The sequence below is a fragment of the Hibiscus syriacus genome, unplaced genomic scaffold, assembly GCF_006381635.1.
Source record: "Hibiscus syriacus cultivar Baekdansim isolate YM2019G1 unplaced genomic scaffold, ASM638163v2 tig00116970_pilon, whole genome shotgun sequence".
In the NCBI taxonomy this organism is placed as follows: Eukaryota; Viridiplantae; Streptophyta; class Magnoliopsida; order Malvales; family Malvaceae; genus Hibiscus; species Hibiscus syriacus.
Window position 1 is genome coordinate 310,314 of NW_024063494.1, and position 27,634 is coordinate 337,947.

General features: G+C 35.2%; 3 protein-coding genes and 2 pseudogenes across 5 annotated transcripts; 1 reads left to right on the forward strand and 4 right to left on the reverse strand.

The window, feature by feature from the left end:
* Positions 1 to 3,257: 3,257 nt before the first annotated feature.
* Positions 3,258 to 5,926, reverse strand: LOC120191584 (annotated as a pseudogene).
* A 4,299-nt stretch (positions 5,927 to 10,225) lies between these two features.
* Positions 10,226 to 11,873, reverse strand: LOC120191636. Its single transcript, XM_039194545.1, has one exon. It carries the CDS (start codon positions 11,741 to 11,743, stop codon positions 10,349 to 10,351), a length of 1,395 nt encoding a protein of 464 aa, XP_039050476.1. The 5' UTR covers positions 11,744 to 11,873; the 3' UTR covers positions 10,226 to 10,348.
* Positions 11,874 to 14,616: 2,743 nt separating this feature from the next.
* Positions 14,617 to 15,473, reverse strand: LOC120191585 (annotated as a pseudogene).
* Positions 15,474 to 15,926: 453 nt separating this feature from the next.
* LOC120191514 (protein odr-4 homolog) lies at positions 15,927 to 19,846 on the forward strand. 2 transcript variants are annotated; one of them, XM_039194456.1, is made up of 11 exons: positions 15,927 to 16,077; positions 16,169 to 16,387; positions 16,474 to 16,569; positions 16,673 to 16,761; positions 16,873 to 17,001; positions 17,339 to 17,459; positions 17,595 to 17,674; positions 17,770 to 17,884; positions 18,425 to 18,576; positions 19,054 to 19,150; positions 19,282 to 19,846. In XM_039194456.1, exons 1-11 carry the CDS (start codon positions 15,997 to 15,999, stop codon positions 19,570 to 19,572), a joined length of 1,470 nt encoding a protein of 489 aa, XP_039050387.1. In that variant the 5' UTR covers positions 15,927 to 15,996; the 3' UTR covers positions 19,573 to 19,846. The 2 variants fall into 2 exon arrangements, with proteins under 2 accessions (XP_039050387.1, XP_039050386.1); XM_039194455.1 differs by having other exon boundaries at positions 15,928 to 16,077; positions 17,595 to 17,679; positions 17,775 to 17,884.
* A 3,338-nt stretch (positions 19,847 to 23,184) lies between these two features.
* LOC120191547 (phosphoglycerate mutase-like protein) lies at positions 23,185 to 26,957 on the reverse strand. 2 transcript variants are annotated; one of them, XM_039194488.1, is made up of 9 exons: positions 26,845 to 26,957; positions 26,623 to 26,730; positions 26,265 to 26,344; positions 25,549 to 25,711; positions 24,357 to 24,431; positions 24,173 to 24,261; positions 23,927 to 24,046; positions 23,711 to 23,755; positions 23,185 to 23,622 (listed from the first exon to the last, which is right to left on the reverse strand). In XM_039194488.1, exons 1-9 carry the CDS (start codon positions 26,902 to 26,904, stop codon positions 23,517 to 23,519), a joined length of 846 nt encoding a protein of 281 aa, XP_039050419.1. In that variant the 5' UTR covers positions 26,905 to 26,957; the 3' UTR covers positions 23,185 to 23,516. The 2 variants fall into 2 exon arrangements, with proteins under 2 accessions (XP_039050419.1, XP_039050420.1); XM_039194489.1 differs by lacking the exon at positions 23,711 to 23,755.
* Positions 26,958 to 27,634: the final 677 nt, after the last annotated feature.

Below are 27,634 nucleotides of genomic sequence, written 5' to 3' on the forward strand. Positions count from 1 at the left end.
AGAGTTATCATTATAAAATCTGATATTTTAAAATAAGGTCCATGTCACCAAAAAAAGTCAACTTGCCAGATAAAAACATTACAATTTGATTTACTTCAAGAGATATGTTGATCCTCCAAGTGCTCGAACCAAGGTATCTAACCAACAGTATCTGAAAGGGGAAAACATTTTCAAAAGGTGAGCTAGGCCAGTGTGTCCCAACATTTCCATAAAATCACAATAGGTACAAATCATAGTCCAGTAATCTCACAAATTCGTAAAAGAGTTTAACTTTTTGAAAATCATAGTTTAAACCCTTTCTGGTACACCATCAGTAGTTCCCAAAAGTATTTTCCATATAGCTTACTTTATGCACATAGCAAAAAGAAAGCCGACTTAAGGATAGGCTATGATGCTTGTATCCTTAAGCCCAAGTCAAAGTCCTATAGCTTACCCTAAGCACACAGCAAAGGAAAGCCGACCTAATGAAAACATCTTGGGGCCCTCAAGAGTCACATTAGGCCCAGTTAGCTTGATCAGAGCTATTCCATCGTAATTCAATTCCAAAATTCAATTGCACCGTGACATAAATTCCATAAATCCAAAAACATGGTATCATATACCATTTCAAAACAAAATTAGATAGCAGCCATATTCCTAAATTGTCACATTAAATTGGTGCATCCATAAACAATAACCAATGAATTTGGTGTACCACATTAAAACCAATAAAACAGTTCAATAATAAGTAGGGAACACACCTCGACAATAGGTTCAAATAGCAAATTTACTGATTGCTGGTTTCACCACGCTCTGCTACAATTTCGAACGGGTGAATACTGGCACACGTGATTTAACTGATCTAGAAGAGCTGGGTCGAGCTGTCGAACGATCCGGAGAGTCTCTTGTACCTTCAAACAATAATAATCTATCAGTCCCAAATCCTATTTAATTGTTCAAAGCTAGTCTTTTTAAGTATATAAGCATTTTTCGAGTTTGACTATTAATTTGGGGTATTTCGAGTCTGAATTTGGCCAAACGGATTGCGGCAACAGAATCAGGACGTCGAAAAATATAAAGTATGACTTTTCGGAAATTCAGATCTTGGTCAAAGTCAAAGTCAACTACTTTGACCGTCGATTTGGAGACCTTCGGGTTTGAATTTGGCGAAACGGACTGCGGAAATGGATTTGGCACGTCGAAAACTATCAGGATAGGTATACTCGGAAAAGATTTACGGTCATTTAAGGGTCGGTCAAAGCCATTTTAAGTTGTAGTCAAAGAAAGTCAACGGTCAACGGTCACGGTCAACGGTCAACTGTCGGGTCGGGTCAACAGTTGGGTCGGGTCAACCCGGTTCAGACCGGTCAAACCGGTTCAGACCGGTCAAACCGGTTCAAAACTGGTCAAACCGGTTTTCCAGCAGCTCACTCTCCCTGCGGCCGCGGCGGCGCGTGCGCGTGAACAGTGCCACGGTGTCGGAAAATTCCTGGAAAAATTTCTAAAAATTATTTTGAGCGATTTCGAGATACTTACAACGATCGGTTCAAATTTTTGAACGGCGGAGAGCTCGTATTTCAACTCGGCCGAATCTTTGACGGCTCCACCTCCTCACGCGCCGCCGTCGACAGCGAACAAGGTTGACACCGGCGGACTCGCAACGACACAAGGAACACGATGGTGCAGGAGGTGTCGTAAACGGAACAACGATCGGCGGTGAATTTAAGTTTTTCCCGGCGATAGAGCTAAAAAAAACGACGATGCTTTGACTGAAAATTCCCGACGTTTGGCAGCGTTTCACTTCAATTAATTTGAAGGGTTTGTTCCTCGCTTGATGATGAACACAACGGTGGTTTCAATTTTACGGTTGGACGTCGAACGGCGTCGGAATCGGGCTTGGAAGTAAGGGTACGAGAGAAGGAAAATTGAGCAAATTCTCAATTGTGTTTTCTGATTTACAATCAGAAACCACGCTTAAATTATAAGCCTGCTGACACTCCTTGGAGGAATTCAGGGCTTGGTCCCTGAATTTCCTTCAACTTATAAAATAGCCTATAAATTTTCATAAATTTTAGTTCAGTCATTAAATTTCACCAATTTTCACAATTAACGTCCAATTTCAATTAAATATTATTTTGTAAATATTCGGGTTGTTACAGTACTCGTGTTTTACCTGAGCGAGGATCAGTTAGGTCCAGAGTTGTCCGTTCGTTAGATCAGCCCGAACTGCGTACTACAAGAATTACCCGTAGGTTTCCGTATATTATTTAAATAAAGATTAAGATTATTTATATTAGGGTTCCAATATGGATTTTTCTAATTCGTAGGATCTAGCGCTGCAGCAGAGCGTGACCAACAAACCCAGTAATAGGCTTCCCTATATGATTTCTCAGACTGTTACAGGTGTGTTTCCTGACGGTGTTATCTTACTGTTTTAAACTATCATATGAATTGTTTCAAATTTATGATGATTTTGAATATTGTTACGACAAGATACCAGTTTTTTGAATATTGGTTACCCGACACCTGATTTACCGGATATTACTGATATGATTTATGGTTTCTGTAATTTCTGCATATGATTTTCAAGCATGAACCATCTTCATGTTTTAATGGATTAATACTTATTTTCACCTGAATACATACATGTTTGTTACTGTCACTGGGGTATTATTGAGGGAAGTATTTCAGGCTCCTTTGTTGTGTGCTCAGGGTAAGTCCTTATTGGTGTGCAGGTGGGTGTATGGTTCTGAGGAACCTACACATTTTGGTGATCGGAGTGATTGGATGGGGAAATTATTATCGCAGGCTCCTCGGCTTTGTGCTCAGGGTAAGTTCTTACTGGTGTGTAGGTGGGTGTATGGTTATGAAGGATATACAAACTATAGTAATCGGAGCGATTGGATGAAAATAATGTTCATATTTTAAATAAAACAAACATGTTTGATAAACTGATTTTACTGGAATATTTTATTAATATGTTTTTATACATTGTTTGAAGCACACTGAGCTTTTTAGCTCATTCTATAGTTTTACCCTTTTTCAGATAACAACAGACAGTAAGCAGCAGATTTGGCATCAGGAGAGATCAACTATTTTATTTTGTACGAACGTATATCTCTATATTTTTTTAGTTGTGTTTGGTGACATGTATTTTTCTATCGTTTTGAATATATTTGTATTATCGATATTTTGTTTAGTATTATCTGTAATGTTTTATAAGTTGTTTAAAAAAAATCTCTGAATAGGATATGTGACTACTTAGGTTTGAGTCTAACTTACAGACCGGGTCTGGGGTTACAAAAATGATAAGTCTGGCTAGCTGAAAGGTCTTCAATTCTCATCTGAACAATCAACATGGTACAGGAAATGATTATTTATTCTCGAATCCAATCAATTATATGATTAGCAAACACAGGAATGGAACAGTTACAATTCGTTTACTTACTAGCAAGCATAAAAGCTACATGTCAATTGAAATAAAGAGCAAAATCCAACATAAGCAATAGCTAATAGCCCAAGTCCTCTACCTTATAATTGCGAATGTGTGTCTTATAGCCCATTGATTGAGCAACAACCTCCATGCTAGATAGAACAACCCTTGCTGGCTTCTGTGAAACAAATCGTGTCTCATACGTCATGGTGTCCTGACAGGGAGAATAATGCATTCACAAAGCTTAATTTAGGCAGGAAAAACATATATCGGGCTGCCTCAAGGAAAACATATCCTTAATACAATTTTGAAATTTCCATAAATGGTTTCCTGATATGACTGCAAGGTAAACCGAAGCTCATAAATAGATGGCATTATGCATTGAAAAGCAAATAAAACCCGAACAGAGATAGAAGCAATTAGTTCCTTCATGAACTGTTCAACAGAGGTAGAAGCGCATATTGACATTTATCAAAGAACTCTACCTTCCCTCGGTCGAAAAGAGTTGCAAGATTCAAGCCTTGAGAGAGAATGATCAAGTCAAATGCATCAAGATTCAAAGGACCAATATCGTCATTTCTTGGTGGTTCATGACCCCTTTCTTCCTACAATATACTATTAGGAATTGGGAGTTCAAAATTAGTTGCAGTGATGCATTTAAACTAACATGCCCAATTTAGGCACGCATGCATAAGAAAACTTGGTTGAAATTACTGATTGGAAAGCCCAAATTATACTGTTACATCACATTTAACTAAATTAAAGCTGTTAAATACCTTATCAATCTCAGGGTCATCAAAGACAGCATTTACGCCATCCAAATTGATATCTTCATACTCAAAAAGTCTGACAGGAACATAGTTCTTCTTAAACCACTCATCACTCCTGATTTGCTCAATTGTAATGCGCTGTATAGAAAAGGGATAATGAAGAAAATCAAGCGGAAACAAAAGCCATATTGAAAACATTGTTATATTTACGGAAATACTGATATCAATAAAAAGAAATACCATATAGTGGTAGGTACAGGTGCACTTAGTGTCATATGAGGCCAGAGTCCTTCATGGTTTGCAATGGGAATAAGTTATGCAAAGTAACTAGTTAAGGCAATCCATATGTAAAACATGTCTTTATGGTGGTCTGCATGAGGGCTGTTAGAACACTAGAACCAAATAAATAATGGCTTCTCGAAACCACAATAGATTAGGTTGGACATTTCCGATTTTGTATACCTTGAAACAAATTCTGTGGCCTTATTATTCATTTTGATAGTTAGGCAACCCAAAAAAATCAATTATTGGACAACAAGTACTTACAGTTTGAGGATTTGGATCTAGAATTCTATGAATCAAGGATTTTGCTTCCACAGGAATCCAAGAAGGGCAAGAAAACTGGGCTCTCTCAATCTGCAGTTAAAAAACCCATAAATGCAGTACTGATTATGTCAAAATGATAGTTTTTCTTTCATTTATTTCAATGTTTTTGGTATATACCATAAGCCATTAGGAGAGATAAAAACAATAAAGATAAACTTTTAAACATGAAGGAAAAAAAGGCCATACCTTACTATACAGTGTGGTGCGATCAAGCTCATCAAATGGAAGATAACCTGCCATCAGAACATAAAGGATGACACCGCAAGACCAGATATCTGCCACAGCACCATCGTACCCCTTGTGACCAAGAACCTGTAACAAAAAGGAAATGTTGATAGCATAACAATAACAGAAGTTAAACAATTAAATTTGTGGTATATTCAACTCAAGATATGTATATCTTATAATTTTACCTCTGGTGCCACATAGTTAGGAGTTCCACGTCGTCCGAAGTAGGCTAACTCCCTTAACATACATATTGTCAAATAACACAGCATGTCATCATACTTCTTTCAAACTATTTTACGTCAGAGGAGGAAGGTGAAAAAAGTTGTTCACTCTTCACTTAAAATCTTACTTGTTCTGGCAATGCGCTAAGGCCAAAATCTGAAATCTTTAAATTTCCTTGGGAATCAAGTAAAAGATTTTCAGGCTGTAAATATAGAAGAAAACAAGTAAGAATTGCGAAATCCGAACAAAGAAAAACAGCAACAAGGATGTTAAGAAAAAGGACACCTTCAAATCTCTGTGGTAGACTCCCTTACTATGGCAAAGTTCCACACCATCAATAAGCTGTTGGAAATATCTTCTAGCTTTGGCTTCACTAAGACGACCATTTTGAATCTGCAAGATTACCAATTTACCGTCGGCCTTTAAAACAAACCTGATAACGCAACCAAAGTTGGATCTTTGCTTCTAAGATACTTACTATTTTATCGAACAATTCACCACCAGCAATGAACTCCAAGATTATATAAATCTTAGTTCGACTTGCTATAAACTAACAAATCAAAACTAATAATTTGTTAGAAATCAACTAAATATGAACCCATATATTTAATAATTAATGCTACGGTGATACTAGCGAATTACTTACCTCGTGCAAACGAACAACATAAGGATGTCTAACAAGCTTCATTATAGATATCTCCCTTTTGATCTGAAATATTTAATAAATAAAGAAGGAAAATACAATTCGTGATTAGCTTCAACAGAAACTCAAACTTTCAACTTATACCCAAACTTGCAAATCATATTTAAGAACCGATAACTCTGACTATGATTTAAGCAATGGTAATTTATCAAAATCACCTATAATCCAGTAAAACTACATAAAAAATAGACAAAATTAAATAAAATTTCTCTTATATTATACGTTCAACAAATTTTTCACGAAGTTACCAAAATCTCATTTCACTAACATAAGAGATGGAAATTTGACCTGATCCACCATTTTGTGTTTGAATGTAAAATTAAGATTAAGGAAAAATGTAAAATTAAGGCAGCTTAAAATGTTATAAAATATTATTATAATTTTAAATGAATGTAATTTAAAATATTAAAAAATTAATATTTTAATTAAACTAAAAATATTATATAGAAAATAACATTTTATATTACTAACCGAAAATAGCATTAATGCTCACCATGGGCTCAATAATTGGTTTTAGGGAGATTATTAATCCTCAAACATCAGCCACATGATTTTTTTCATACAAAATAGAAAAGAAATAATAAAATTAATACAGGTCATCAAAATTTATCTAATGGGTGTATTTTTGAAATGGAATTATGAGGTAGAAAATTTAACTTATATGGAATGTTGAGAAAATATTTTTCAACCGAGATTAAATAAATAGTGTACAAAAAAAATATCATTTTATGTTTGAGAAAATAACCTCAGTGACCAAAAATCTCAGATAATATACGATTTTGATTAATTTTTTTTGGATTTACGAAAATGACCAACAAAATCGCAATGCGATCTCTAATTCGCATTGCGATCTCCACTATCGCAAATTCGCGTTGCATTTCGCGTTTCGATAATTGAAAATCGCGTTGCGATTTTCCATTTCGCGTTGCGATAGTTGAAAATCACGTTGCGATACTTGAAAATCGCGTTGCGATTTTCCATTTCGCGTTGCGATTTTCCAGTTCGCGTTGCGATAGTTGAAAATCGCGTTGCGATAGTCTACAGTTGTCGTTGCGATTTTCCAAATTCGTTGCGATAGTCTACAGTTGTCGTTGCGATTTTCCAAATTCGTTGCGAAAATCGCGTTGCGATTTTCCAGTTCCCGTTGCGATAGTTAAATCGCGTTGCGATTTTCCAGTTCGCATTGCGATAGTTGAAAATCACGTTGCGATAGTCTACAGTTGTCGTTGCGATAGTCTACAGTTGTCGATTTTCCAAATTCGTTGTGACAGTTAAAAAAAAGATTTTGTTTCTTAAGAATTTTCTCTAAAAAGATAGTATTCGCGCGGACGTGTCGAAGACACGTATTACCACGACCACGACCACGACCACGACCACGACCACGACCACGAGACGGACGGCGGCGGCGGCGCGCGAGAGTCCCCCTTGTTCTCTATCACTCAACAAGGAAGTGGGAAAGCTAAGCCTTAAATACCATTCTCAATAGTGTTTTCAATACTATGTGGGATTGAGCATTACCAACACTTGTTTTCAATACAATGTGATTATTCATGAAACAATTAACAATCATGCACCTTAAAACAACTGAATCAGCAACCAATTGCATTAGTATTATACGATTAAATATGTTATAATTAAAAGTCAATCTATAATCAATCGCGATTATTGCAATTTTAAGCAAAACATTCAAAAATAATATCACTATTTAAGGCTCAATCCCACATAGTATTGGGAACAAGTGTTGGTAATGCTCAAATCTCACATAATATTGGAAACACTATTGGGAATGGTATTTAAGGCTTGGCTTTCTCACTTCCTTGTTGAGTGATAGAGAATAAGGGGGACTCTCGCGCGCCGCCGTCGCCGTCCGTCTCGAGTCGTGGTCGTGGTAATACGTGTCTTTGACATGTCCGCGCGGATATTATCTTTTTAGAGAAAATTCTTAAGAAACAAAATCTTTTTTTTTTAACTATCGCAACAAATTTGGAAAATCGCAACGACAACTGTAGACTTTCGCAACAACAACTGTAGACTATCTCAACGAATTTGGAAAATCGCAACGACATTGTAGACTATCGCAACGCGAAATGAAAAATCGCAACGCGATTTTCAACTATAGCAACGCGAAATGGAAAATCGCAACGCGATTTTCAACTATCGCAACGCGAAATGGAAAATCGCAACGCGATTTTCAACTATCGCAACGCGAAATGCAACGCGAATTTACGATAGTGGAGATCGCAATGCGAATTAGAGATCGCATTGCGATTTTGTTGGTCATTTTCGCAAATCCAAAAAAAATTGGTCAAAATCGTATATTATCTGGGATTTTTGGTTGCTGAAGTTATTTTCTCTTTTATGTTTTTAGGAAGACGCCTAAAAGATAGATATAATACATATAGTTAAAATGTTAAATCTAACATAATAGCAAAAAAAAAAAAGATGACGCATTTTTTATACGTCCTCCCAAAGCGTCCATTAATTTAACACTTTTTCACCAGCATATTATTTAAAAAATAATAATTATCTTAACATTTTATACCAGCCAAATATTTTAATACCCCATCTAAACATTTTTACCAGAATAATTTTAATATAAATTCAAAAAATCTAAAAAAAAATTCTACTCTATAATCAAATATTATTAATGTCCTTCTCTATCTAAAAATATACGATTAGGATTGAAAGAGAAAATGGATAATTCCCCATTGCAAGTTCCAATCAAACTTTGATTCGTGGGGACGGGAGAAATGGGAGGCCAATCAGTCATATCATCCTCTACTTTCCTTTTTTTTATATATTTTTATCGATTTTCATTATAAAATAAAATTAATTAACTAAAATAAATTTAAAAGTAAAAAATTAAAATTAATATAAAAATAAAAAATGATTTCATTTAAGATGGAATTTTATAAAATCCGACTAAAGCCAATTGATTTCACCCTGATTCCTGCCAACCCTATAGAACTGGATCACGCGGTCTTTAAAAGTAAAAAATTACAACCTAAACATAGTTAACATAGAATTTTTTTTTTTAAAAAAAGAAGAAAATTACAACTTCCAAGGTTTCCTTCTGAGGTCTATAGGAACTGCAGACGGACCTGCCTTGCCATGGAGCTGGATAGGCTATTTCTCGTTGAATAATCTAATTACTTCATTTAGTGGTTGTTCATTGATGTTAGCTTCAAAAATGGTTTGTCTTGTGTTGAAAAAATAATATATACGTATTTGCTTATTTCCAACATAGTAGCCTAACAAACTGCATTCACTTTTTCCCCAATTCTCGATTCCCAGTTGTCCCTGCAATGCTTTTCAGTATTTCTAAGAGTCGAGCTTTATCGATAAGGCTAATAAATGAAGTAAACAGAGTCCACATTAGGAGCATCCAAATATTCAAATAACTTGATATTATCTTTTATCCTTCTTCATGGGAAAGCTGTAGAAGCCTGCCATTGGCATTAACGAGGAAAGATTGGTACCTTGGGCTGAACCAAGTTTCGTTTCTCAATCATATGGTTTCCCTTAGCTACCACTGAATTTTAATTTTCGCCGACAGATCAATGAATAACCGCAAGGGATGTTAGTACGGTTGCTGCAGGTTCTCACTCACGTCTTAAAATGAACCACTGAATCTAGTAGTGAGTTTGAGGAAGTTGGAGAAAGGGTGTCCAGAATTCCATGCCGAGATGGCAGTAATGGGTTCCTATTCGGGTAGCTCGTGACACACGGTGGAATGTGACGGAGAAGCTGAAGCCATTAGTGTTAAATACTGCTTATGGAAGATGGCGTCTGCTAGCCATTGTAGGCCATGAAGATCAGGTTAATAGTAGTCATCACAAGGGGAGGTAGTGTGAGGGCTGACAAGTATATGAAGTAAGATGCATATATTAAATACACAGCAGAACACCTTGGATTCTCCTGGACCTGGTAGCTTGACTATAATGTTGGAAGCAATGGAAGTAAAAGTTAACAACACCGAGATACAGATATAGACCAAATCCGGATCCAAGGAAGGTCCAAAATATGTATTTTTTGCAACTTTCTGATGACCCCAGAAGTAACATGGGCCAACAATCAAACATAGAATTAAAACTTAGCATCAGCCGCAATTCTCTCAAAAAGATCAGACAACATTGGAGTAATGAACTTGTTAAAACGTAAAATATTTCTTTTTCTACTTTCACCAAGGTTTAAGGATTTTATAACTTTAAAGGTTTGCCTGATGGAAATATACTGCTCAAGTTACAGCCATTACGAACATAAACTAGTCATGTTAACACCATTTAAAAAATAAAATAAAATAAAATAAATTGTTGAAAAGTTCCATAAGACATCGAAGAATTCACCAAAACCTATTATAGTTATAACTTGACAAACAAAACAATACCATCAAATTGTTAATTCAAATCACGCAGATGAAGATTGGGGAGGAACCTTAGCGTTCACCGAAACTTTACCATCCTGATTTATTGCCGAAACACCACCCGCAGGCGTCACCGGTGCAATCGCCTGGTATGGCGCCGCTGTGAAATACACCTGCCTTCCAGCCCCGTCATAAGCCACCTGTACATATCCTGACTCAGGCACACCACTCTTGGGCAGCATAACTGGGATTCCCTCAGGATAAGCAGCAACCTTTGAGGCTGGCATCGCATTGTAAACCGGCTGCTCTCGGTAAACATCCTGAACAACATGCTGTACACCATAATAAGGTTGACCGCCTGGTATGGTCATCTGTCGTATTGTTGGAGGCTGCTGATAAACACCAGCAGCAGGAGCTGGAATCAGGTAAACCGGTTGGTTTCCCAGGGCAGCGGCTGCGGCCGCAGGTACTGGATAAGCAGCGTTGGTTAAATACGCAGTTTGAATCGGCACTTGCATCGGAGCTGATACTGGTGCTGGTGAAGGGGCGATCTTATCTGCCATCTGAGAATAATCTTGAACATTGTAAGCTCTATCATTTGATCCATCGACTTTTCTCTGCATAATGCCTTGTTCTTGAGTAGCAGATATATGCATATTCTGTAACTCATGGATCTGCCTCTGGATCTCTGCTGGAGACATCATTGGGTCCACAATCACATGCCTGTCCTCCGATCCACAGTCCGATCCCACCGTTACATCCTTCACAACAACTTCCTGGGTAACTGCCGCAGCCGGGGGAGGGACAGAATCCAGCGTCTTCACCTTATCCAATCCGAAGAGGAAATCGGGATTCGCCGCCGGCATCGCAGCGGCTGGATGCGAAGTGGCATCAAGGTTCTGAATCTGAACCGAATTCAAGGCGTCAACGAACCATTGCCGATCAGACTTCGGATCACTACCTTCGAATCCCGACGCCACCAGCGGTGGGTTCAACGGGAACAAGAACAACCTCAACCGGGCCGGTTTGGTGGAGACACGATGAGACCGATCATATTCCATCATCATATGCTCCAGATCTTCATCATTCGTAACGGAAATCAAAGCGTCCAGATCTTCACCGGGAAGCTGATACTTGAAACAAACCTCAGAACCCCCACCGTAAAGAGAAGACAACTTGGCCATTATAGCAGAAAACTTAATGTTGCGATCAACGGCCAGGATCTTCGTATCTCCTCCTACGTAAGCGAGCTGGTTATCATGTGAACGCGGTTGGATTTTGCCCCCATAACTGCACATAAACTTAACCTTATAATTAGCATTATTAGTAGCGTTCATCGACGGCGGCTCGTCCCATGACTGGTTTTCGCATTCGATTTCTCGAGAACGAGGCGAAGAATCGCCGGATTCCGGATAAGAGGAGCAGGAGAAGTTTTCCATGGGATTAATTTCGTGAGGTTTGTGGGATTTAATCTTAGGGTTCCATTGAAAGATGAAAAACTGCGGAGAATTGAGGTACGATTATGACTTAAAGAGCAATGCGGGCGTAGTGGACTCAGCTGGAACTGGTTGTATGGAAATAAATAATGAAGAAGCGCGAAAGCAAATGTTTTCCTCTTATCATAAAGTTTTTAATAAAATAATAATACCATTCAGGGGGTTTTTAATTATCTTTTGGTTACCGGGAACTTTGATTTTTCCAATATATTAATTTATTTTTTAATAAATCGTTTTGATTGCCTTTCGGCATTTTCTAAATTTATTTATATTGATAAAATAAATAAACAGTTAGATTTCGGTGAAATAATTCATTTGAAAAATATAACGACATAGTGCATTTTATTAATATTTAAGGATTTCAAAAACATTGTTAAAGAATATGAAATTAAAAATAAAGATACACGTTACATTCTTATTTATCATAGTATATATTTTATAGGATTTTTAAAATTAAAAAATTCTAATCATCAATAGGATTTTATAGTGCAGAGGGATGGATTCGCTTTTGGTCTGCCAATGCAGTGAAGTTGTACACTAATAAGAAAGTGGAGTTAGGTAAGAAATGCATTAGCGGCTTAAATTTGTGGAACATACCCATAGATTAAGGGAGCACTAAAGTTTTAAAGTCTATGGGGTTAATGATGGATGGTATGGTAGGTGGATATTGATGATGATTTGAACATTATAGATAAGGTTATTATCCAAGGGGATTTTAATATGTACCTTCTGCGTACACTTTTTTCACTTTCTACTCTCAGTTTCGGTCGGCTTGACACTTCATTTTTTTAAGGATGTCAAATAATCAAGAAGTTATATCGTACTACAGTCTAAATATACGATTAAAAAACGCTATCTGTTTTGTTATTATTATTTTAATAAAATATGTAAAAAAATTACTTAAAATATTATTATTTCTACCGATTTTGTTATTATTAGACATTCAGATAAATATCGATAAACTGAAAATGAATGCGATGAATGCATTAATTCATTATTTATGTGTTCTAAAAATACATTTAATTACCTCTTATTATTACTATTTTTGCCGATTAAAATGCTACAGTTTGAAATCTAATTAAATTAACTTTAAAACTATAAAATTTAATCTAACTTAAGTATGATTGAAAATATATAGTTAGGTGACTAAAACAAAATTATTCATATAGTTAAGTGATTAAATATATAGCTTACCTCAAAATATATTAAAAATAAAATCAATTTAAAAATTAAGAAAATTATACAAATAATCTCCTTATAGAGTAATATTTTATTGAGTCTATTAACTATTAAAAGTTACAAAATGATCTATTGATTATATATCATTATTTTGTTGAGCCTCAGATATTAAAAGTTACAAAATATGAAAATATCATTTAATTATTTATATGTTTCAAACTAATCTTTTTATGTTAGAAAAAGGTGGTCGTCTGAGCTGAAGATTAATCTTTTGATTAGATATAATAAAATATGATATCATAATTATTTGGTTGTATTTGTGGATCGATTCTATGTCTGTATTATGCCGTTGAGTCAGTGCTTGAAAACAATAGACTCTCTGTCTACATTACTAACATATGATTTTATCTTATCTCACAGTTAGTGTATTTACGTCTAATACAAATGACTATTTATTTATTTAACGAAAAAGATAAATTAGAACATATAAATATTCGAATAATCATTCTATAACTTTTAATAATTGAGAACTAAACAAATCAAAATCTTATAATTAAAAAATATTTTCTATCTTCTAATACTTAGGGGGCGTTTGGATGGGGGAATGTGGAATTGGGGAATGTGGAATTCTCATGGGAATGGAATCCACATTCCCCCGTTTGGTTAGCCCGGGAATCTCATTCCCGGTAATGTAAGATTACCAATAGTGGATTTTTTGAGGTATATTGCCGGAAATGTCATTATCTCCCTTTCCTTAGGTATTGTTGGATTATCGGCGTTTTGGACTAAAATGTCCTTAATTTTTTTTCTTCAAAAATATCATTCTTCTGTCATTAAATAATAAAAATTATACGAAGGTTAAATAACAAATTTATCCTTAAATTATTTTAGATTTACAAAAAAAATCTATAATTAAAATTTTATATGAAGTTCAAGGTTTAAATAAATTTTTACCCTTTCTTTAACCTTTTTATATTTTCAATTTTTTAAAAAATATTATATAAATTTTATGAATTTAAATTTTTAAAGAAAATATATAAATATTTTTCAACTTATTAAAAAAATAAATATATAATAAGGATAATTTGGTCAAATATATATTTTAATAATATTTTATCCCTTTAACCAAACACGGTAATCTTACATTTCTGCTAAATCAACCAAACACAAAACACAACATTCTCGGTAATTCTATTCCCTAATAATCTTACATTCAGTGAACCAAACGCACCCTTAAGAGATTGAAGTACCAAACCATTTATATACTTTATCTAAAAATTTAAAGAGTTAAACTAGAGAGATAGTCAATTTTGTTTCATTTCTATAAATGTAAAGTCTCTCAATTCAAAAAATTTAATTCATAATCACTTTCGTATCATTTTTATTAAGATGCGATCACTAGAACATTATTCTATGTTAGTTTGATAATGTGGCATGTTAATAAAATATTTAATTTTTATTTGAACCCTTGAATTATTAATCATGTGTTTTTTTTATAAGTCTAAAATAATTCAGAAATAAAATATTAATTTTCCCCTTTTTTTTCAATATATTTTCTTCCCCGGACCTATCTTTTCCACCGCTTCCACTGCTTCTTCCCCCAAACGAAAGTGATAAAATATCCTGAATATCCTTACTCACCCGGCATTGTGAAGCAACTGCTGCAGCCACCTCCTAGTGGTTTGATCTTCACGAAGGCAACTACTAAAGGTGGCATCTCGTAACATATCTGGTAGGCAACTTCTTAACGCACCGCAAGCCCTTGGGTTATCTGACAATCGAAGATAACATCGAATAATATGTTTTAACCGTCGTGAAGAGGGTTGCACAGCAAGTGCTGCAACTATATTTCCTAGAACTCGACCAACTGTAAAAAACCGCTCTGCAGTAGTGCAAATATAGTCCAAGCCAACATCATCCAGTAGAATCTTCTGAACTATAAAAGTGGCTACTGTTTTTGATAGTTCACTACCCATCCCATCTCCATTGTGCGCAGACATAAGGGAATTATCTCAGTTGAAAGAAGGAAGCTGACAACTTTCGTATCATCAACCTCCACCAGGGCACCAATGACACCTAAGCTAGTGAGCCTCAAATACTCAAAAGGCCTTGATTTACTTGTTGTGTTAACTATTAAGGAAAGGATACAGATACAAGGGTATATGAGCATTTAGGAATAACATCCTTATGTCCACCCTTGTGTTCGGATGAGAAGCCACACTCTGAAGCAGTACAAGAGCATTACTAACTCGATTTAGTGGTGAGAGAACATGATAAATTGAGACTATCTCTGAAATAATTTCTTGTTCTCCGATAGTTTGAGAAGAGCGTTTTCTCGGAGATCAGGGTTGCTGAGATGAAGAACTAAATGTGCGGTCGTTGTCATTTTCCGATCCTTGTTCGTCGGGGCTCCGGCGGCAGCTTGATTAGACGCACTGGGTCCTCCAAAAGGCAAATTCATCGATAGAGATTGAGGCAGATTTAACTTTTGCATAAATTGCAGAAATAAGAAAATAAAAACTTTCATGTTTTAAAGAGGGAAAGTATTGTACCCGAAAAAAAGAAGAAAAACATTAGATGAAAGCAGTCTTGGTTTTTGTTTTGAAATACGAAGACAGGCTTGGTTTATGGATGAAAGAAAAGAAGATGAACGGCAAGTGGGGAAGAAGAAAAGGGTAAATTAGAACTTTATCCCTAACTATATTGAATTTATGAAAAGGTCCCTTTACTAACGGGCCACGTCAACAAATAAACGAAAATTAATATATTAATAATTATATCTTAATTAAAATAAAATGAAAATAATTAAAAATTAAATTTTTTTAAATAAAATAAAAGTGATACTCTATAGTCATCTCATATAATTTAGACTATAACTCTTGCACAATAAACCCACAACAAAGTCATCTCATCTTATTTTACCCTTCTTAGAAGTCCGCTCTTGTAGGAGCAGCCTCCCCTTGTGTTCCAAATCCAAGTGGTTCGACTTTGGTCTGTTGTTCACTGAAGTCAAAATCATGGTGAAAGCAGTGGTCGGAGAGGAAAGCCAACTCCAGCTGGCCGAAGACCGTCTTTCACAATCTTCAGCTCCGGCTCAGGTCCAATCCCTTCTATTTCCTATCAAATCACAAAGATTGATGAATTCTCAAGAATTTCACCACAAATTCATTTATGCCCGTTCGAATGCAGGTTGGTCTCGTGATAGGGAAACTCAGCTCCGGTATTGATCGCGGCTTCGTGTACGATCTAATACCCACTCCTCAAAACGACGCCGGACAATCCGCTTGTTCGGTCTTGGAGCCAGCCAAGGATAATAGGAAAAAGGGATCGAAACCCAAATCTCAGTCCTCTGATTCTTCCTCTTCTTTGGTCATCGACAAGGATTGGGTCGCTGAACATGCTCGCCAAGTGCGTTTCTTGTTTCTTTGTTTACTTTGAATTATTGGATTGGATTTGATTTTCCCCTCACAGTGTGAGAATGTTATTGAATCAAGGTGTCACGAATGATGGTGGGTGGAATCAAAGTAATCGGCATTTATGTGTGGGCTAGTGAGGTCGCATTCAAGAATTCTACCATGGTGCTTTGTCAGGTATTTCTCGGTATCTCTGCTTCATTTTTATTGAAGTTTGTCACTTATTTTTCTTTCTCCTTGGCATGTTTTCCGTTTAATAAAAATGTAATGGCTTTTGCAGACTGTGAAGGGAATTGCTGAAGCAGCATCCCTTTTGGAGGATGATCTTGATGAAAGATTGCTTATTCACATATGTTATAGCCCAAGGAGGTATTTTATAAGAACTAAACCTGTAATCATTATTTGTTATTTCTGTTTCATGTTCCCCAGTTGTTAAAGGTCAGTTTCAATTTTGATCTGAAAATGACACTTTTTTGGTAGATGGACATGTCGAAATTGTACACTGTCATCGAGTATTACATCAAGCAGCTTACGGCCTTGTGACTTCAAAATGGGAAGGGTGTTAACTTCCCTTCAAACTTTTAAGTGCTTCTACAACTTTGATCTTAGGTAACCTGTATTACCTATTCGTTTTTATCTTAATCAAATCTGTACCATCACAGAGCTCTATTATTTAGTTTGAAAATATCAGTTAAATTTGTTCTTGGGTACAAGTGAATTTCAGTCCTCTTTCTTAGCATCTATTATTTGCCTGCTTCATCATAGCTTGTATGGTCCTTTCTGCTAGTGCATTAGGTTACCATATAACAAGGCTTAATTTGCAACTTGGTTTCTCTTTTCTCATTGTTGGTTCTCTATGTACTTATGTTGACCTTTTCCTACCTACTATTTTAGCATCAAAAGAATGTCTAGTCATTTTTTATTAACTATGGTATATGTTACCCAGGCTTCCTATATATCAAGAGAAAGCATCAAAATCTGAGACACTTGTTGATGTTCTCCGTAATGGAATTTCAAATTATGTTCAAGAGTTGCGAGGTGCAAAAGCCATGATCGATGGTAACCTGGTGAGAATTACTCTAATCAGCCTTTTGAATCTCAGAGAATGTTATTCATCAATCTTCTATAATTATGGAATAATATCCATTAAATAAATCCTTCACTTTTCTACTGATAAAATGTTCTGGTCTTTTTATATTTAGGTTGTTAATGATGAAACGTGCACAACAGATGGTTTGCATGAAGTTGAGTTGCTTCTACCATTCATGAAGGATATGTACATCGGAGGTTCTCTGGCCATTTCAATTTTGAACTCAATTATCTTTTCATGTTTGTTATACTGTTAGATCTAACATTTAATAATTTGCTTAAATTTTGTGAAGCATGCAGCCAGAAAGATGTTGTAGGTATTGTCAGTTTTACTGGCTCAGTATGTTCCTTTTCATTCTTGAATTCGAAGGAACCAATTTCACAGGCTGTTGCTGATATAAAGGTACCCATTTCTTGATTTGGTGACAACTTGTCAACTTGGTCTTTTTTTAATATATATATATACACACACACGCACTAAAGAAGGGATGGAAATGCTCATCCTAAGAAATAAATGGGACTAGATGTTGCATCTTTGTGTAAGATAACAATGTCCAAGTTAGATATGTTTCAAATGTTTGTCTGACTGGATGTGATTGGAATAGAAAATTTGGAAAATATATGAAATTATCTTATTTAGTTGAGTTGACGTTGACAAGTTCAGTACAAATATGTGCACCGAGATTCTAACATTCTCTTTCAGATCAAAAGACATGCCAACCCTAAAACTTTGGTCTGAAGAGTCTCTTTCCACCTTATGTCATCTATGGTTTAAATTAGAGTTATCATACCTCTCAGTTGTAAATTGTGCTTGTGTGTGCATGGTGCTAGCTTTTTCATGTCGCTATTAATTTCTCTTATTTGACATGTCATACTTAATTTGACGATATGCTTTAAACAAGCATATAGCGGATTTTATTCTTTTGTTTATCTCTGTGATCAGGATGATATCATCAGGAGTTTGCTAAGCAGGCTGGATATCATTTGTGATGAAGCGGATGAAGATGTATGGCCAAATGAAGATGTAATTAGGGAAACAAGAAATGACTCATCGTCTGAAAAGCCGGTTTCCCAACTTGTTTTACACTCCTTGAGGTGCATTAGCATTGTTGATAAGTCTTTATTTATCAAAGAACCTAACTCTGATTAGCATACTTATTTACTGTCATTCAATTTATATTTTTTTAATCTATCAATCAATTTGAGGAGTGATACTTTCTGTTGCTTATACCTTTTTTCTGTAGGCTTTCTTATTTACTGTACATTATTATCATCAAGGCTTCATGCTAAAAATTTGAGGTTTGACTATGTAGTGGTGGCTGCATTATTATCATCATGGCTTCATGCTAATAAATTTGGAATCTGAATTTATTGTTTGACTACGTTGTGGCTGCATTGTTGATTACATGAGCAGAAATTGTACACAAGCGACTAAAAACATATCATATGCATTTCTGTATTCATTCTTAAATCATTATTTTCAATTCCTATATGTGTTTTCTTTCCTCAGTTTCCAAGTAAATTTGCATTATTCTTGTACTATTAACAAGTTGGAATAACTGATGTACTCAGGAGAACCTGCAATCTTTCATTACCTCGGAGGGTCTTTGTACAGTGGTTGGCCGGTACATTTATCAGCGACTATCTTCAACCATCAGAAACACTCGAGGTTCATCTTTGTTTAGTTGGTGGATAATATTTTTATGTGTTCAATCTTTGATAAATGAGTATTCTACCTGTCTTTATACTGTTGTATTTATTTAGTAATCGTTCTAATTTGATGTTTCCATGCTCTTGTAGGTTTTGAAAGACCATTGCGTTGAGTTGATGTGCATGGAAGCCCCAAATGATGCCTCAAAAATCTTGGAGCTCGAAGAAGAACCCGTTAGAGTGACAGCCAGACCCTTTCGGGATGTAGTCCTCCCTTACTGTTCGAGGTCGAGCACTTCCCAAGAAAAAAGCAGAGAAGTTACTAGCAAAGGAACTAGCCAGAAAGCCATCAAGTCATCCAATGTCAACTTCATTGCTGCCATCATCATCCTTCTCCTCTCACTCTTAGTAGGTACTTCCATTTTTGTCAGAAAATCATAGTGCACTGTGTGAACATTTGGTAGTAATATGGAATATTTTCAGAACCGGATATCATACGATGTTACAATGAACTTTGGCTGATGCCTGTTTTGCGTTCATTTTGGACATGCTACAACATGACATGAGTAAGATACATGTAATAAGCATGAAAACTTGATTAATAAAACAATGAGGGTACAAATTATTTAGTAAATGAAAAGAGACATCTGTTCAGTCAATTATTTTGTAATACAAACAGACTTTTTTTTAGTCAAATTGCTTTTAAAATTAAAGAATACAAATTTGATGAACAGATTAAAGAATCCTAGGAGAGTTGAACGGTGAATATTTTTGTCTCGAAAGTGACCCCCCCCCCCCCCCGCCCCCAATTAGTTGTAAACTTCCCCTCTTGAAACATTCAGCTTTGATCTTGTTGAGCAAAAAGCGGTGAATCTTCCCCCCTCAGGCTACAATATGTTGAAAACAGAGAATAAGCGTACAATACGACGCCGTTCTTAACTCTAAATTTTCTAACAAAAATGCTTAATTACCTTTTATCCACAGTGTCCACCGGACGTAGCTCACATCACAATTGTCGAAGCTATATAAAAAAAAATCAGATCAATCACAGGCTCACTTCACAAACTTGGGACAGCCTTTAAATGATTGTAACAATTAGAGGTGTACAAAAAATTCGAATATCCGATTTTGGGTAAAAAATATCCGAAACCGGATTTTGAGAAAACCGGTTTTTTTTAAACCGGATCGGATATTTAAAAACCGGATAGTATAACCGGTTTGAGAAAAAATTGAACGACCGGTTTTTTTACCGGATTAAAAATCGGTTTTTTTCAAACCGGATAAAAAACCGGTTTTTTAACCGAAAAAATCCAGTTTTTTTTTAAAACTGGTTTTTTGCAAACCGAAACCGGTTACACCGGTTACACCATCCGACCCTCCAAACCGGTTAGGATCCGAACCGGTTTTTTTAAAATCCGGTTTTTGGATTGGGAGAAAAAACCGGATCGGTTTTTATCCGATCCGGATCGGATTGAAATCCGGATTCTGTGCATCTCTAGTAACAATACCGGGTGGGTTAAAAGAATGTTAGAGGGTGAGTACCGTTTGCATAAGGCAGATCTAACTGTTGGATGACAGTCATTTCCAAGCACATACAACATGTGATGAAGGATAATGCCATGGCTCACAAATCACAATCACTATCTCCTGCTCTGGCCTTGTCCACAACCTGGAAATGGGAGGGCAGAAATAGAATTAATCAACTATTAATAAACATACCCAATATTTTTTTAATGAAGAAAATCGGTACCATTCCATAAAAAGTGCCATACGTGCAGCCATTTCCTCTTCAGACTCTCGGACGTCCGGATTCCACATGCTGTCTTCTTCTCCATCCATCTGGTCCATAACAACAAATATCAAAACCATAAGTACTTTAAACACTGATTATCATTTGATATAATGGCTAAAGAACTTGCCATTGTAAAATCAATTGAAGGGAAAAGAGGTCGACACTCGCTGACCCTCCGCCTCATATCACAGGGTCGCTGGCCCTGCATACATTGAATTAAAGGAATTGTAAGAATTTGCGTTCACAAACGTGTCAACAATATTGATGACGAAGTCAACCGATCAAAATCTAAGGCTTTAATTATTGTTTAAAATTATTTGAAGATTAATATTTTAGCTTAGCATATTTAATTTCTTTGGAAAATACAATTGAGAAACAAAAAGCCCAAAGGAGACAATCCCTGGGCTACTTTGGGCTAGTAAATCCGCTTGAGCAACTCCAGGGGCATCCTGGTAGAATCCTTTGGGAATACGAGTCGGCTTACATCAGTTATATTATGTGAGAGTAAATTATTAATTTAAATCATATTAAATAATATAAAATTCTACTCACAATAAATATGTCTAATTATTAATAAAATATTTAATAAAATTTCAATATTAATTTTATTAAATACTTTAAGTTTACAATCACGTGTAAATATGTCTAATAATTAATTAATTAATTATATTAAAATATTAAATGATTTTTTTTTAAATCTATATATTTATTTTAGTCATCATATGTATTCAATTTAATCTTATAAACGTTAATAAACATATTATTAAATAATTTTAATATATAATAAATTTAAATGTAATTAGAATAATAATTATTAATTGAATGTTTATATTAATCAAATTCATTTTATATAATTTTTAAAATTATTTACATTTAATCATATATAAAATTTGGATAAAGTACACAAATGGTCCCTCGACTATAGGACGTTGGTTTATTGAGTCCTTTGACTATTAAAAGTTATAAAATGGTCCCTCAACTATAAGATAATATTTTGTTGAGTCTCCCGGCTATTAAAAGTTACAAAATGATCACGTAACTATTCATATATTCCAAGAAAAATTGATATTTACTGGCACTATTATTGCTTTCAAGCATTGACTTGCCAACATAATGTTTCAAGCATTGGCTCGTGACATAATATAAACAGAAATTTGATCTACAAAATACAACTAAAATGATTATAGGATCATATTTTATCATATCTCAATCAATAGGTTAATGTTCATCCGATATGAACATCAATTTTTTTTTAACAAAAACTGATAAGTTTGGATCACAGGAATATTCAGACGATCATTTTATAAATTTTAATGGTCAGATGACTCAACAAAGCATTAGCCTATAGTCAGAAGACCACTTTGAAACTTTTAATAGCTATAGTACTCAAAAAAGTTACACACTATAGTTGGGGAACTATTTTTGTACTTTACCCATAATTTTTTTTTATCTATAATAACAATTATGATATATTTAAAAAAACATTATTTACGTATCACTAAGCTCACACCTTGGTTTTAGTGGAGTGTAATGACTTTTAGTATCAAAGATGTTTCGAGTGGACGGATGAGAGTAATTACTCCTAAAATTTTTAAGTTATTCGATATTTTGATTTTTTCATGTGTATTTTTTATTGATAATTACTTTTAGCCCCTAAAATTTTATAACTTTACCCTTAACATAAAATCTTATATTCGTCGTATTTAGTATGTGTATCTATTCCCTAACACACCACCTCCTAGCATATCGTTAATGTCAGTCGACCTAGAATTGATTTTTTTTGGGTTTAAAGGAGGATTAATTTGCGTTTCATAAAAAATTGCAAAATACAAATAATGATTAAAGTATACGAAAATCACTTGGTTCATTGCAGCTCAAAAATGGCCAAAGGGTAACTAATTAAGTGGCCTTTCACCAAGCAAAAGTCACAGACAACCATGGAGTAGTAGTCAGTCCATAACAATAAAACAACCTTCCGGTGTAGTGAAACGACAGCCATAGGCGAGGACATGAGTTAGCTGCCCACGTGATATAATTACCATGAGTTTATATTTAAAAATTCACCATTTTTTTACTTGGAAGTCCAAAGAGAGAGAAACAGAATTGAACACAATGGCCGTCCAAATATAAAGTAATATTATTGGTTCACATAGGTGTTTCAAATAGAGAACAGCCGAACAGGTCAATACAAAACAGATTTATCTAAAATGTCCTCTAAGGATATGCAGTTTCTTTAATGTCTTCCAGTTAAAGTAACCGGATCCGAAAGTTGATTTTGATAAATCAGTGTCAATGTCTACATCATACTAACCCCTCGAAGGGTCTGGGAGCGACTAGATCGGATCCCGACAGCTCGAAAGAAAATGGATGATACTGCCAAAGACAGACTTGTAGAAGGGTGCAACATGCCATCCCTATTTCCATATAAATGACCATAAGAAGACAAACTCTCATTATTATAGGACTTAGCAGTTCATGTTCTTTCAAATTTGTCAAATACTAAACAAATAATCGCAGTAAGTTTGCTATCAATCATGTTCTGGATATCAATCTGAATGTTCATGCTTGGTCTACACTCGGAACATGAACAACACTAATTGGCATTTCCTTCGTCTGCAAGTTTCTCGGCACTCGGAAGATCAAGGCCGCTAGGGATTTTTCCTGGATAGTTAGTTGTTGCAGGATCCGATCCCATCATACTGCAATGATAAACAACAAATATATTAAAAGAAGGGTCGCAGCAAAAAAGCGAGTTCAATTTGAATTTCTTAAGCTGTTAATCCTTACCTTCTATCAACAAGAACTACAGACGACAACTCACAGTTCAAAAAGCTGCAAAAGATGGACCGTTATTTCTTATTAATTAGTTAAATCCAAGGTTTAGGTTATCAGAACTGAAACATGTTTCCTTCTGTTGTTATCCGAAGATAAACTAACATGTAATTGCATATACAACCTTTTTCATACTGGTTAAATAACAATCAATGATTATGCAGAACTCACTCTTTGCATAGTTCGGTCTTCATTGATGGATGACAATCATGGCCAAAAGCACTTAAGGTATGGTGCAAAAATCCACCGTGCGAGACAACTGCGATTTCCTTCTCCTTACGCGTCCACAACCTGCAGGTGATGTTATATAATCTAGTCACGGTACAGTTCAGTTTTGGCATACACTTGCATTTCCTTGTTATGTTGATTCAACATAAAGGGAAAATATGCACATCGGGAAGAAACAAGGCCACTAACCAGTTCAGAAACTGCTTTCCTCTGGCTACAGCGTCTTCGTCCCTTTCGAGGGTGTCAGCAACCCATAAAACATCATTGTCACTTTCGATCTGAAAGGGAAAAAACATAACATAAATTCTTGCAGTCCGCCATTGTTGAACAATTTCTAATAATGAGAAATTGAGAATCGAGACGAAGTACTTGCCAGAGAAAAATCAATCGCGGGAAAAAGAGTCTGATACTCGCTGATGCCTTTTCTTCTGTCGCATGGATGGCCTCCCTGCGGTCCGATGGTTCAAGGAGGAATCAATGAAAATGAGATGAGAAAGTCATAAAACCAACAGTTCCAATAAAAATAAATAGGAACATCTTAGGCAATTGATACTAGCCGCAAATTCTACTACATGAACTAGCTCTTTTGAGTATACATGTCTTTATCAACTTACGGTTGGTTTTTACTTACAGTAACTACACTAGAATCAGCATAATCCATTACTCTTTTAAGCAAAGAATTTTTTAAAGTAAGCAATCAAAAAGATGACTTACATTTACCAATGAACCGAAACAGTAGGGATTATGTGACAAGTTTCCCACACATTTGATGGAGGGTTGAGCCATAGATGTCAAAAACATTCAATTTCCAGATTTTTATAATGATATGCCTAAACCATTAAATTATGATCCATCATAACCTTGCGAGTTTCTTCCAATCTTTACATGATTACGTCTATGTTGAGTCTTTGACTAATAACTATCTTGAAATGCATATCAACTGTGCCATGCATATTTCGGATTAGCACCATGGATATTCAGCAACATTTTATCTAGCTCCCCCTTGGGACATGCAAAACAACACATTAATACAGGCGTATAAATTGAACAACAACGCATCCAAAGTCTACATTTTTAAAGCAGAAAACTGGAAAGTCAAATTGCAGCAAGTAAGAGCATTAGAACCGGGATTAGACGGTGGGAGGGATCAAGTTACCTGACTTCAGAGTCAACAGGGACTTCAAAGTATTTAATCACAAAATTGGGTGGGTGGGTGGGGGGCAGGGCTCTTCTCCCTTAATTAAAAGAGATGGCTAAAATATATTGATTATTCCTAAAGCAAAGTATAGAAGTTCGATGAAGCATATAAGTATACAGTTGGATATTGAATATCCATGTTAAATTTAAGTTCAGGGTTTAACAAAGAACTAAAGCAAAATTATTACTCCATTTTAGTCTCAGTGGATAAGTCACAGTTCATTACTAATGCAATGCAATGCAAGCACGAAATTGGTAATTCACAGTATGCAACAACACATAAAAACATAAGCAGAAACACAGTGAGCTGCAAATTCTTTCGTAGGGTGCATTGGCGTCAAGCAAACACAATAAGTTAATGGATGTACCAAAATTTCTCGACAAAGTTCGAAAGCTACAAATGGTGGGCAATTCAGGCTCGAAATCTCAGGACGGCCACTTTCCCCTGCATTTGCCACCATTAGTGGAGGAACGTCAATCCCGTTCTTATACCCTTCTCCACCAAACACTCCCACCGCAGTTTGCATAGTCCTATAATACATAAAGACTCAGCTAGAGTGTGAGAAATATGATTAAATATTCGGACTAGGTATACATTAATAGAAACATCATGAATATTTCGATTCTCTGGTCAACAAACATTCACTATTAAACAATAATGTTGATTCTCACATACATATTTCCCTCTGGATTTAGTTCCTAGTCCTTTTCTATTGTTCGAAGTTACAAAAAAAAAAAGATTGTTGATTTTGCGGACTTTCAGGTGAAATGTACCATTGTTTTAACGATATGAATCTGTGCAAATAAGCCTAGGCAAGTAGGGCCTAAATTGCTGTCCTAAAGTAAGATTCATCTTTCAAATGAAAAGTTCATATGAAAAGCAAAGGAAACAAAATAATTTGACAAAAGAAACAGTTGAATAAGGAATAAACAGGGTTTCACTGATTAAAACAAGGATTAAAAAATGATGCCGAAAAGTTTTCTAAAAGCAATACTAGTAAAACAAAAAGAAGAGAAAGGAAACAAAAAGTACCCAAGAAGAGATTCTCGAGAAACAAACAAAGTGATTGAAAAGTTATAATACCTGAGCAAAGGGGAAACAATAACCAAATCCACTTTCTTGGAAAGACCAGTTTCATGAACATGCTTGCGCAGATTATCAACCTGTTATAAATTAGAATAAGGGTGGGTCACAAATGCAATCATCCTAAAGCAGTATTATTCCTACTAATGACGCCAAAGACAATCAATAGCATTGCTCAAAAACATATTTTAAAGAATAAACTCTCCAAAACTAACATTGATGCACTAGATTTCAATAACCGAGATAAGCAAACACTGATTCTAAATAAACCAAATCGCCATATATATCATTTGTTCCGTTTCCTCTTGTTGGAAAAAAATAGCACGATGATTCAACCAATGATTTTTCCATTATAAACCTGTTGCCAGCCAAGAGGCGTGAGATGGGCATCAAAATATTCTTCAGATGAACAAGCAGCAGGATCCTTCTCTCCTGCTACATTATGAACCCCCTGAGCATGCCTCACCTGCAAAACAATGACCCATTTTAAAAAACCAGATTGGCCTATCAACTTTCAACCCAAAGTTCAAATCAATAAGGAAAAAAAAAACAGAAACTGTTTAACAGAAAGAACACGAACCAGGTGGAGAGTTTTGCAACGGTGCAAAGGGTATAATCCAGGAGTAATTGTTGCATCCATCTGCAATCACCCAAAAGGAAAACGAAACAAGTTTTACATATCACTCAAATGCAACTACATCTCAAATTTATAATATTTGATTTCTGGTGTGTCTAGCCTGGTCCTCTGGCAAAAACGTGTGTGTCCCACTTTAGAAGCCATTGTTTTGGATCAGACTTCAGAGATTCTATTTTGCATTACCCACTCACATGCTCAATTGGCATCTTCCAGCTTGGTCTTGCTTCTTTATTAACTTTTTGGGTAAACTACCTATTTAGTCAACTGTCTTACCATAGTTTTGCTTCTGTCACCTAAGTTCTATTTCTATAATTTAATCACTGACGTTACTTTTCATTCAAAATTGGTCATTGGTGAAGTGGCCTAGTATGATATCAGATTCAATTTCAAAATTTATATATATATATATTCTACTAACTTCCACATATTGTCGGATTAATTTGTATGAATCAAGGCCCTTTTTATATGAATCATGCGACAAGTATTCTTGTTTACTTATTTAACGATTTTAAAAGAAATAATTTTACAAAATGGAATAAAATTATAAAAATAATAATAATAAGTATTATATTTTCAGCAGATTGTTATGATGGAAGGATTCGTTTTAAGCATAGGACCCTTATTCCCACTGTTTTGTTGGTTACCCATAGGATATAAGAAAAAAATCGATTAGAAGATTTATACTTCTTACCTTCAATTTCATTAATAATTTAGTTTACCTGTAAGTTTCAGA